This window comes from Leguminivora glycinivorella, chromosome 11 (assembly GCF_023078275.1).
Source record: "Leguminivora glycinivorella isolate SPB_JAAS2020 chromosome 11, LegGlyc_1.1, whole genome shotgun sequence".
Classification (NCBI taxonomy): domain Eukaryota; kingdom Metazoa; phylum Arthropoda; class Insecta; order Lepidoptera; family Tortricidae; genus Leguminivora; species Leguminivora glycinivorella.
In genome coordinates this window covers 3,294,621-3,308,017 of record NC_062981.1, presented here as the reverse complement: position 1 = coordinate 3,308,017, position 13,397 = coordinate 3,294,621, and the positions used below count along the sequence as shown (strand labels likewise).

At 34.4% G+C, this 13,397-nt stretch overlaps 2 protein-coding genes and 1 long non-coding RNA gene across 4 annotated transcripts in view; 2 read left to right on the top strand and 1 right to left on the bottom strand.

The window, feature by feature from the left end:
• Positions 1–11,695, top strand: part of LOC125230824 (protein bicaudal C homolog 1) — a 52,801-nt gene extending 41,106 nt beyond the window's left edge. For both annotated transcript variants that reach the window (XM_048136054.1, XM_048136053.1), the window contains exon 22: positions 11,389–11,695. In XM_048136054.1, the coding sequence (XP_047992011.1) occupies positions 11,389–11,501 (113 nt within the window). In that variant the 3' untranslated portion in view covers positions 11,502–11,695. The remainder of the gene's footprint in view (positions 1–11,388) is intronic.
• On the bottom strand, positions 6,807–9,472 carry LOC125230825. The gene is made up of 5 exons (XM_048136055.1): positions 8,919–9,472; positions 8,607–8,678; positions 8,410–8,514; positions 8,191–8,301; positions 6,807–8,007 (listed from the first exon to the last, which is right to left on the bottom strand). Coding segments are annotated over exons 1-5 (675 nt in total). The 5' UTR covers positions 8,921–9,472; the 3' UTR covers positions 6,807–7,622.
• LOC125230826 lies at positions 9,251–10,860 on the top strand. Its single transcript, XR_007177560.1, has 2 exons — positions 9,251–9,378; positions 9,466–10,860. It is a non-coding gene; the product is annotated as an uncharacterized LOC125230826 (long non-coding RNA).
• Positions 11,696–13,397: the final 1,702 nt, after the last annotated feature.

The window sequence follows — 13,397 nt, the reverse complement described above, 5'->3', positions numbered from 1 at the left end:
AAGCATGTTTATGATGAACATGTAGGAAGTGATATGTCATGGTCTCAATTTCGTGAAATGTGTGCACAAGTATGGAAGATCCCGTTTGATTACTTAGTCATAAATAAAGATTGTAATAGAAATTCAGGCTGTTATAGAAAAGGATTTGATACATTTATAATTCTAGATTGACTTGATATATAAAGCATAGTATTAGATTAAACACTTATTGCTTAAAATGAAACCATCTAGTTCAGACATGGAACATAAAATTAATGAAGAAAAATTATTTAAACAAAAAGTACTCAAATCTGCTGAAGCAGTAAGAAAAAAGTTAAACGCATTCGTGATGTTAAATCAAACGATAATATGATGTTGGAAGCAATGTTAAAACCAATCACAGACCCACTTGGTGAAATGGTAAAAAAACATAGTAGTAATGATAACAATCTAATCATTAGTGACTCAGATTTTGATAACGATAGGTTTAAATGGAACAAGCCAGTAAAAACATTGAAATATAGTCCTTCAGAAGATGGGATGAAAGAAAGTTTGGATAATAAAACTTTGTTGAGAAAGTCATTTGAATCTGAACCAAATTATAGTGAAAATGAATTAAATGATAGTGATTCTTCATCTCAAGAAAGTGTGAACCAAAGTGATTCTGATACAACAAATAATATTTCATTTAGAACGTCAGACTCGTTTCCTTCTCCTCGCGATGATCCCGCTTGGCAGAAACAATATTTTATCATGAACATTCCATTTGGTGTACGAAATGAGCGTGGAAAGCTAATGCTTGGATCTTACCCAATTTCTGTTAATGATGATAAACTCGTGATAGGTGGAGAAAGTTATTTTTTAACACAAGGCTTACATGATTTGTTGTTTAAGAAAGTACCTGACTTAAAACTAGTAACTGAAGATGATAAACGATTATATAAAACATTGTTAATGAAAACGAATGCACATAGACGCGACTTTGATCCAAAGAAACCCATAAAAAGCAACAAGGGTATGAAATATTTAAACCTTATAAAACCTCTTTTCAAATTATCCAAACAGCGCACAGTAAGTGAAGAATATATATCCGGTAAAGGTTTACCATCAATGAAAAAAGTAAAAAGAGATATTTCATATGTATATTGGGATGATCCAAACGAATTAGTTGACAGATTAAAACTGCTTATAGCATCGCGTGACGCTGGAAATACAGGGTTAGATAACGAGATAATATCCATAATTGAAGAATTACGTGAAGCAGGCTTAATAAATAATATATAAATGTATATACTCTTACCTTTCCCATCAGTTGAAGTTTGACTTTCAAGTAAAAAATGAATATAGACAAATTCGGTCACCATGTTCATAAACGTTTGCGTACTGATGAAATCTCTGAGCTCAAGTACAAGGCTTTGCTTCGAACAGAAGCAGGAAATTTTGATCTAAAAACTATAAGATTAAAAGGGGTTGTTAAACCATTATCTTCCGATGATGCAGTTAACAAGCAGTACGTTGATGAACACATTCAAAACATGTACGAAAAGAAGTATATAGACTCTTTGTTTAACACAATAAATAATCAAATTCACCAACTCGTAACTCAGTTAAAACTGAACTTTTATACGAAGAAGGAGATAGACGATATTTTAAAAAAATATAATAATGATAAAACAACAAATAGTGAACGAGATCCACAGGTCAGCGCGAAGAAATTTTAAGCGACGATCGGTTGTACTACAAGGAATTGATGATTTATGGCAAGCCGATTTGATAGATTTACAAAAGCTTCATACTGTTAACAGAGGATATAAATATATTTTAACCGTTATTGACACATTTTCAAAGTATGCATGGTGTACACCTATTAAGTCTAAAACTAAAACAGAAGTCAAAGATGCATTTGAACTAATAATAAAAACATCTAAACGAAGACCCAAAAACTTACAAACTGACCTAGGAAAAGAATTCTACAATCAAGAATTCGATTTCTACTTAAAATTATTAAAAGTTAATCATTACTCAACTTATTCAATTAAGAAGGCATCTATTGTTGAAAGGCTGATAAAGACACTTAAGTCTAAGCTCTACAAACATTTTGCATTAGTTGGTAACTATAAATGGGTTGGTAAGCCATTAGACGATGTAGTAAAATCATATAATCAGACTGTGCATCGCACAACAAAAATAAAACCTATTGATGTAAATTTTGATAATGAAATGCAAGTATTAAAAAATATTAAAAAATCACTATCCAATTTGTCTTATAAATCGAACAAATTCAATATAGGAGATTGTGTACGCATTAGCAAGTATAAAAATGCCTTTCACAAAGGTTACACACCTAATTGGTCAACAGAACTTTTCACTATTACTCACGTGAATCGCACTCAACCTGTTACATATCACATTCAAGACCAGCATAAAAACACTATACTCGGTACATTTTACGAGGAAGAACTTCTGAAAACCAACCATCCAAACGTTTACCTTGTAGAAAAGGTTATTAAAAGAAAGGGTAGAAAGTTGTATGTTAAATGGTTGGGCCTTAATAATAGCGAAAACAGTTGGATTGATAAAAGTGCGGTTGTTTAAAGATATTTATATAATTTCCTTTTAATGATAGTGTTATTATCTCACGAGATATGAAAGGGAAAGGACTGTTAAACAGCGCTATTAATAATTTACCCTTTGAATTACACTTACCTGGTTATAACTATTGTGGTCCGGGAACAAAATTGCGCAAAAGGTTGCAGAGAGGCGATAAAGGAATTAATGCGCTAGATAATGCGTGTATGAAACACGACATAGCATATGATAGTTATTCGGATTTAGCTGATAGACATCGTGCTGATTTAGAACTATACGAAATGGCGAAACAAAGAAGAAAATCGAAAGATGCAGGGAGAGGAGAAAAAATTGCTTCGTGGTTAGTTAGCAAAGTGATGAAATCTAAAATAAAGGCAGGTGCGGGTATAAAACCATTTAAACGTTTTGTGACCAAGATACGCAGTGAATTAAAAAAGAAACCAAAAACAAAAGGTAGTAATATAATTGAGCGGGCACTTATTGCTGCGACGAAAATTTTTAAAACCAATTCCAAGGTACGGGTACCTCGTCTTATACCAATTCCAAAAACTGGAGGCTTCTTACCGCTGATACCTATTTTTGCTGGTCTGTCTGCGCTAGGGTCATTAGCAGGAGGAGCTGCCGGAATTGCTAAAGCTGTAGGTGATTACAAAGCCGCCAGAAAAAATTTAGCGGAATCGGAGCGACATAACAAGATGATGGAATCTATTGCATTAGGAAAAGGCTTACACATTAAACCATATAAAAATGGCAAAGGATTATGTTTGAAACTTTCAAAAAACTAACTGAGAGGTTACCCAGGCGCGCTCTTTCAAATATTGACATTTTAAAACACTCATCTGATATTCCATATTTTCGAGGAGTTTATATGAGAGACAGTTTACCAAAGACTCCTAAAAAAGTAGAATGTGGAATTGTTAATTTAGACAGTTTTAAAAACAATGGTACACACTGGGTAGCCTACGTAAAAGATAACAATTATTGTGAATATTTTAATAGTTATGGTGACCTTTCACCTCCGCTAGAATTAAAGAGGTATTTAAAAAAATATGATATTTACTATAATTATGACACATATCAAAAGTTTAACACTGTCAATTGTGGACACTTATGCCTAAAGTATTTAAAACAATATTGGTATAACCGTTTAAATATCATCGCACAATAATCAGTTTATCATTCTCACAATGTCTTTCACTTTGTCTATAACTGGAACATCTTCCACTCTGTTAACAAACTATTCACCAGCTTTTCACCTGGATGGTGAATATGAGTGTGGGCTATTGTATATGTCAACTTTTAATTCTATACCCAACATAGACGACAGAAATAATAAGTTCTATTATGGTAAAAACAAAGTAATTAAAATTCCTGAAGGATCATATGAATTTCAAGATATTGACGATTACCTTAAAGAACATATTGAAGGATGCTCTTTTGCACAAAGGCTGCCACACACCGCAAAGCGGGACGGGAGCGGGACGGGCGCGGGTCGCTAGCGCCGCGGTAGGCGCGCGTGACACGCGCGCTGGCTGCGCGGTGAGGCACACACTGACAATGCCCGAATGTCGGCGCGATGTCCCGCCCCGCGCACGTCCCGCTCCGCTCACGACCTGTTGTGATTGGGCGGGTTAGCGCATTGGGACGGGCGCGGCGTCAGAGAGGGGCGTGCGCGGAGCGTCGGTGTGTGGCACCGTATTTGATTCAGTGTTATACAGCGCGGCGCTCGCGCCCCGCGCCCGTCCCGCTCCCGTCCCGCTTTGCGGTGTGTGGCAGCCTTAACATGCAATAATAATACCTTAAAAACATCTATTTTATGCTCTGAAAATATTCATTTCGACAAAGAAGGCTCCATCGGTAATATACTTGGCTTCGGTTCAGAATCTATTCAAGCTAATATATTAACTGAATCCCCTTATCCTGTCTCCATTCTCTCAACAACCATAGTCCGCATCGAATGTGACATAGTGAGCGGTTCATTCGTTAACGGAAAACCTAGTCATATAATTCACGAGTTTGTACCAAACGTGCCACCTGGTTATCGGATTATAGAAACACCAAAAAACGTTATTTATTTCCCTGTAACCCAAAATAGCTTAAACACAATAACGATAAGAATTTTAGACGTTAACAATAATCTAGTTAATTTACGGGGTGAAGAAATTCAGTTATATTTACATTTAAGAAAAAAATGATAGACTTCAATAAAACTTCAGTCTCTCTTAAAAACATTACCAGTACTCATCCTGCAATCACGAAAAGAAGACCTAAAGTAAAACTCACAAAACAAAATAAGCAATTCCTCCAAAGCTTACGCCTATTAAAATGAGTATATTAAACTTAACAGAACCTTTTGTCTTTGATAATTCTATCGAGAGCTTTGAATATCATTCATATAAACCGTACGTCACAAGTTTCAATTTCAACGATGAAATACGTATACCTATAAACCAACAAGATCTTTACGTACTACCATCAGCAAGTTCTTTATACATAGAAGGTACTATAACCGCATTCAATAGAGAAACAAAAGCCGAGGTAAAAAGTATTCTTCTTACAAACAACCCCATACTTCATCTATTTCAAGATATTCGATATGAATTAAATGGAATCGAAATTGACAAAATTAAAAACGCAGGAGTTACAACAACTATGAAATCTCTTGTATCTATGAATGGACTGGAAGCATCCATGTCTAAGTTATGGGGATTTGATGTCAATGGTATAAAAAACACGGAAGGTACATTTTCTGTGTCTGTACCTTTAAACAAGATTCTCGGGTTTGCTGAGGATTACAGCAAAATCATAATTAATTGCAAGCATGAACTTATTCTTTTAAGATCCAATACTAATTTGAATAGTGTTAAATTAAATGCGAATGAATATATAGACAATATTACTATATCTAAAATAGTATGGCGCATGCCTCATGTTAAAGTGTCTGATCGTGAAAGATTAAATTTACTCAAATGTTTAGAAAGAGATCGTGCCGTTCAGATAGCATTTAGGACTTGGGATTTGTATGAATATCCGCTCTTGCCTGAGACGTCAAAACATTCTTGGTCTATCAAAACTTCATCGCAAATTGAAAAGCCGCGTTATATTATAATTGGATTGAAAACGGGACGAAAAAATGAAGCTAATAAAGACATATCACACTTTGATCACTGTAATTTGAGAGATGTTAAAGTTTTCTTGAATTCAGTTTACTTTCCGTACGAAAGTTTTGATGTTAGTTTTTCGGGTGAAAAGTTTGCTATATTATACGAACAGTATGCGAAATTTCAACAGTCTTATTATAATCGTCTACAAGCGCCGTTGCTTAGCCCTAAAGATTTTAAAGATAAAGCTCCTTTATTTGTTATCAACTGTTCTCGTCAAAACGAAACCTTAAAAACCGGTTCAGTAGATGTGAGAGTTGAATTGGATTGTGAATCTGATATACCAAAGAACACTGCAGCTTACTGTCTGATTTTAAATGATAGTGTATTTGAATATAAGCCTTTAAGTAATATTACGAAAAAAGTATCGTAATGCAGCATATATTTGTAGACCTTCAAGGGTTTAAAACAAAAGAAAACGAATTTATTATCAAAGAATTTGCATACAGCACGCTAGAATACACTCAAGTTTTCTTAATAAAACCCCTTTTCGATTTTCTAAATTGACGGAAAGTGAAGAGAGGCAGACAAAATGGATTGAAAAACATTTAGGTATTTTGTGGCACGAAGGTTATGTTGATTATAGAGAATTTAGAAGACTTATTTATAATCATATTAAAGATAAGATAATATTCGTTAAAGGTATGGAAAAAATTAAATGGATTAAAGAATTATATTCAAACTGTACTGTTATAGATTTAAGTGAAAAGGGTGCACCGAATTTACAAGAACTGTATAAAAAATATTGTATTAATGATTGTATTTTTAATTGTGTGTACCATAAAAAAACTTGTGCATTAAAAAATGTAATATGTATGAAAAAATGGTATTTAGAAAATCACGTTCCTCTTTGAATAAATGAATGTGCTAAATAAAACGCATTTTATTAACCTGTAAATTATACTCCTGAAAACAATGTTTAAATCAACTCATGATACGATATTGTACTCGTGATACAGGTATACGATCATAACATAAGTATCCTGAGTTGATTTAAACATTGTACATAAATATGGTGGGTTTAAAAAAGAAAAACAATTTTTTTTTTTTAAGTTTATTTAATAATAATATACATACTGGCATAGCTAACTTAAAAAGTAAAGTAGGTGTTTACAAATTAGTTCAAAGTTTCCTTTAAAATATCACTATATAACTATATTTAGAAAAATGAAGCATGTCCCCACGCAAGTGTGTGAATATTGTCTTTTAATATTACTCGTTTATCATCATTCGAAGATAGTGCTACTTTCATTGTTTTTAATATTTACACAAGCTCTTCGATGTTTTATTAACTTTGGTAATTCTATAAATCTAGACGCTCTAAGAGGATTATATTTGTTTATGTTTATCTCGAGATATAAGTTTCGTAGAAAGCTCCAGCCACTGTCCCGTTCTTGAAATTCATCAATTTTCGTGCTCAATGTGTTCAAAATGGTTGAAAATATTTCTTTAAATTCGTAACTCTGATGTAAAATGATATTTTGCGTAGCGAATGATTTAATTTCACATGCTTCATTTTTCGGCAAACCAAATTCAGCAAACAGTTCAAAGTTAACCTTTATAGATCCAAAAGCAAGCCTTCTCGCTTCGAGAATATGTTTAATATGTCTACGAAGAGCGCACAGAAACTTTACCGGTGAGTCATGGAGGCTACTCTCTGGTCCACGCACTCTGTATGATGCTATTCTACTACGGAAAGCGCTGCTTATTTTTTCAATATCAGGAGTTAATTGAACAGAGTTATTATTTTTATGCAAGTTAGTGCGCAAGTGAGCAGAAAAGGCTTTACTTGGAATACTTATGTCACACACTGAACAAAATATGGAGCTATTATGAGGCATTTTGCCTATTGACATAGGAATAGACTAAATTAGACGTAAAAAAGATTAAAGATTATTGGCTTTTTTTATCTGGGAAAAAGGTTCCTTCATCTGTAAAGTCGTCCTTACAACGCTTTAGAATCTTATTTATTCCATCTACTATATCCGAAACGGAATCCACACGATATTTAAAATTAACCAGCGCTTTCTCCCAACGGGCTTCAGATGGAACGTTTTGAATATCTACTACGTTATACAGTTTAAGATCAATAAAAAGATCACCGGTTAACGAAGCTGTGCGACGCACGTAGCCGCCTGGGACGCGACGTATCAGCACGGACGACAGAGAGTTGGCAGCGGATGCTCGACGCTGGGCTTCAACATGTCCTTCGTCACCCCAGTTTGAAAACCAGCCTGGCTTACAATCAGGTGTCTCTTTCTTCGACTTGGTTGTCGTACTGGAATATTAAAAACTTATTTATATTATCGAATACAACAAAATATAATTAGTTAATTAGGTAAGTACTTAACATTTAAGAATTTAAATACTATGGTTTAAAATGTTTAGATTCAAAGGCTAATTACAATTAGTTAAGTAAATATATGTATTACATATAAAATAACTGAATTGAATTAATTACCTTTTAGTTTTGTCTTCTTCATCAAGGTCAGTGTCACTGTCCTGCAACGTATCAGTTATTAACACGGACGATGCGTGCTTTTTCACAGTTTTCTTTGGTTTGATCTTCTTGCTGTAATATTAAAAACTTTATATTACTTCCAGTTCTCATAAATAAAGAGAAATAAATAAAAAGTTCGCATTTGTAGACAAGTTTTCAAACACAGTTTTAATTAATTACCTTTTACTAGCACATTCTTCGACGACGTTTCTGTCCAGCGACCAGCCCGCGTCACGTTTCGGGATCTGAGAAGCGTTTTTCCTTTTGGTTGTTTTCTTCTGAGTCCTACAATACATAGTGATTATCCATCAGATCATTAATAATAACAAAAATTAATAATAAGTCAATAAAATCTTAAATTTAATTAAAATACATACTTTAATGATCCAGATTCATCCTCAGAGTCGAGGTCTTTCTTAGACTGGATTACATGGTACTCAAAGTCAGACCTGAAAATAAAAAATAAAATTCTGTTATGTTCAGTCGAACGAGATTTCACAGTTGTACTTGTACCTCTCTCCAGCGAGGGTTATAAATTTTAAGTTAAAGTTAATACCAATACGCACTTAACTCGCATAAAACTGCTACTTAGAAGGATACTTATCGGTAAATTTAATCGAGAACAAACATCACTCAACACCATATTCAGAATAGTTTATAGCTAAATAAAATATTACAAACTTACGAACATTGTTTCAAGGTGAATTTCTCCGTGTACGTAAAACTCGCACTGTAACACTTGCACTTGTTAGAAAATAGTAGAGGAAATGAATAAGCCAGGGGTTTTATTAATAAAACGAAACTGACGTAAAGTCATGAGTTAACAACCTAAAAGCAAATTATAACTAACATAAACTACAACATTTGCAAAAATACAGTAAGAAACCAATATAATACAAAGGTTGATCATCACTGTAATATAATATTCAACTCAGCTAATTATTGAAAAACAAAAGTGTAATATTTCTTTTGTCGGAAACAAGAACGAATGTCGCCGCGTTAAGACCGCGTTCAATGTGCAAGCTATAATAGCTAATAGCTATACTATATTTTGTTACTACGAAGTTATAAATAGAGCATTTAACAAATTAAAATTACAACAGTTCGAGATTTCAAGCCGGGTGCATTATCAGTTTCAAAATCAGAATGGTATGTATTTTACTTTTATTATATTCTGGTATCTTTGAGTACTTTTATTTGGTGTTGAAATATATTTAACTTGATATTTTTTTACAGGGCTCGCAACCTATTAACCACGCTGCTGAAATGACTGAAACCACACCATTTTATTCGCAAGTTTGTGAAAAACCGAATGATCCGCTCAATTATTCTCAAGACATGGATGCGTACCTGAAATACCAGGATTTGCTCCTGAATCCATCTTTAGAAATTCCATTATCAGGTACACCAGCAAAAAGTCAGAAGAAAATCGCTAAGAAAGGAAAGAGGAAAATAAAAGAAATGGGTTTAAATTCCCATGTCATCAGAAAGGTTACAAAAGGAAAGCGTCTGATTAAAATCAGTATATCCGATTTGGAGCAATCAAATATCGAATCTAATGGGGTTACAGTACAATATGTTGTTCAAGATGACTATGATGAGTTATTAAATGCAACTGAAGGTCTGGTAGAAAAAATTGTAAAAAAGTTGAGTGAAGTGAGTAATTATTAGAAAATTTTATGTTATAAAATGTACTTTACTTTTTAGTTAGTCGTCGTGCTTGTAATATATCTCATTACTTAAATAAAATGGTTTCATGATAAATTAATTGTTTTATTTTTAACATACTAAAACATAGAGAATAAATACGATATTATTTTTAGAGTTTTACCACTCACAATATAGTTGAAATATGTATACTGAGATCTATTTTATATCAAAACCATTTATAATTCATGTAAATCGTGATCATTTTATAAGATAAACATAGCGAGTGAGCAACCAGGTAAACTGACTCAAATTACAACTAAATGAGTGATTGCAATTTCGCATACTGTTCAATGTATGTCATGATTTTAATATAATCAAAATTTGAACCTTATATCTTTATGAAAAGTTCTGCTTTGCAAAGTGCAGTATATGACATACGCTAGCCTTTAATTTATACTGAACTCTTTGTTATGGGTGTCAAAGAAGATCATATTTTATATACGTTATTTTAAACCATATATTACAAAATTCGTAGTAGATATGACGTGGGAGTACGTAATCCGAAACAGCCAATAGCATAACTGGGTCTACATCACACTTATAAAGTTTTTACAATGTTTCATATAAATAAAAATGGTGATGTGTAGTATGTCGGGTTGTGACGACCGACAACCTCAACACGTAAACCATTCCTTGGCTTGGCCAACCGAGGCATGTAGTGTTGAATTCGAGACTTGGGGATCTCTGTATTTACGCGGTCGATAGATATGGAATCCCATACCCGGAGGGGGTCAAACTCAATCGATGCATGTAAAACGCGACTACACCAGAGTTCACACTTTGGGGGTCCATTCGTGTTCTGCGACGCTGACGAGCTGATCAGACACGTTGTGTGTAAACGCCACTGTCAATCGAGCAAACGCTTGAGAGAGACCACATCTGAGATTGGCCACCTCGGAGAGTGTGTTGCGTTAAGCTTTTGCTATTTAATATCATACCTAACTTAACTTTACGGCTTACATTTTCGAAATGGACCATTTAACAACGAACACCATACTTCATCTGTTTCAATCAAATGAACGAATCCGAAATGTTAAGTTAAAAATCTGATTGCGCTTTTACAGTTCACAAGTTCTAATTCTAAATATGCAATCGTAAACCTTGTGTGCTTTTTAAACCATCAGAAAACCTATTGAGAGTTTCAAATCATGAGAAAGCCGATTAGGAGTTTTAAATCATCAGAAAACCTATTGAGAGTTTCAAATCATGAGAAAGCCGATTAGGAGTTTTAAATCATCTGAAAACCTATTGAGAGTTTCAAATCATGAGAAAGCCGATTAGGAGTTTTAAATCATCTGAAAACCTATTGGGAGTTTTAAATCACCAATAAACCTGAGTACGAGTCCTAAATATGAAGTGATATTGGGAGTTTTCAAATCTTTGATTTGAAACTCCCAATAATCACCTACTCTGACTCACTATCGAATTACAATATTTTTTATTCATCAGAGCTGCAACAACAAGCGAGCGTGTTCAAAGGCTCTGCCGCGCCGGGCGCCGAGCGCAAACTCATCAACTCCCCGCCCTACAACACCAACGCTATTACTCAGGACAAGTGGTAGCCCAGTTAAGGACACACACGAGACCAGTTACCAAGACACTCCACATGCCATTATGCCTCGTTTACACGAGGCCAGTTACCGAGACAGTCCACTTGCACACTTACACCAAAGGTTTCCCCAAACTTATCGACACGGATCAGCTCTACCACCAATCGCTCATTAGTAGGAATGAAGACGCCGCGTGATCGTCGCTTTTTGATCGGCGGAAGCCAATTCCGCGTCGATATGTTTAAGAAGACCCCAAATTGTTATTTCACACTGTTCACACGATGTCAGTTGCTGATACAATTCACTACTAAACTGTTATAGCCCGTTTACACGGGGCCAGTAATCGAGATAGTTCACTTGGCAGTAAAAATGTCTTGATTAGTACTTTCTTTCATAGCTAGCTTAGGCACTGGTTCCACCAGAAGCAAGTGAGCGATGAGCTATCGGAGATAGAAACGAAATCGCTCGCTCTCTTTTATTTACACGAGAGCGACTGTCGTTCGTGTTTACCGCCGACAGTTCACCGCTTATTCGTGTTTGGTGGGACCAGTGCCTTAATTGCAGACGTTTGACTTGCATCGGCGACGCCGAGCTGTCGGCTTGATATTATTATGTATGACTCTGTCTTGGTAAATGGTCTTGTAACAATAGACCATTAGTAGAACTTATTGTGATAATATAAGCTCTATTAATGGTCAAATGTATTTTCCTCGAAAGACGACAAATTATAATATTTAATGTCCCTCTACAAAACTTTCATATTACTTTTTTTATCTTACAGTAGTTAGAAACTGCTGTTCAAATTTATCATTAATTTTCGTCACTTTTAGTCTCCCGATGCAATAGATATGTATGTTAGATTTTTTAGGTATTCAATTATAAAAGTCTTTCAGTTTTTATTCACAAAGGAAAATAGCCCTCAACTTCGGTGAGTATGACCAACCTTTTAAATGTCACTAGACATTGGATATAAACTGACGCTGGACGTTAAGTTTAGAAAACTTTGTACAAACTGACAAGACCTAACCCCAAACTGCCTGGGGTCATCAGACGGTGTCTCACAGACATTTCCTACGTTAGACCGTGTCAGAGTGGCAGGCCAGACAAAGGTTTTGCGATACATACGCCTGTAAAGTGCACAACTGGCATGCCAGCCGCGTACAAAATTACTGGTATTTAAGTATTTTGTACGTGGCTCGCAAGCCAGATGTGCAAATTACAGGCATATTTTTGTATATAGCAGGCTAATAATAGGACCGAAGTACGCATCTGTAAAGGACGTAATTTAAAAAGCATTTTATTGATGAATATTGATTGCATTGTCTTCTATTGTATAAAATGCTTCAAAAGACGTCTACGGATATCTAAAATGAAATAGTTCACATAAATTGTCGTCATATGGGTATATTAAAGCTGTGCGTATTTCAGAAGAAAACGTCCAAAAATGTTTTAAAAAAAATTCAGTACTTTAGTACCTTTTAAGTCATTTATTACTTCAAAATTTTCTGTATTTTTAGACGTTTTTAAGAAAAGAAATCCGCTGGGCTTTTTTGTTTACAATCTGAACTGAGAATTTTTAAAGAGGCAATATAGACTGAACGATTGTATATCACAAATGAATATAATGACCCTTGTTTTAAATCAATGATAAATTTAAAGATTCAAATAAACGACGTGCAAACTTGACTAACGGTCATATTTTCATTTGTTGATTATACTTTTTTTTAATGCCTCAATCGTGACCAAATGTTTGATTTGTAAGACTGATTAATGACTGGAGTAAATAAAATATAAATATTTACGCTGATAAATTTACTCGGAATCAGTAATTTCAATGAAGACTTGTTTAAGTGCCTTATGCTGCGTTTACATCGCTTGCGAGCCACTGCAAACAACGGCAAACGAAAC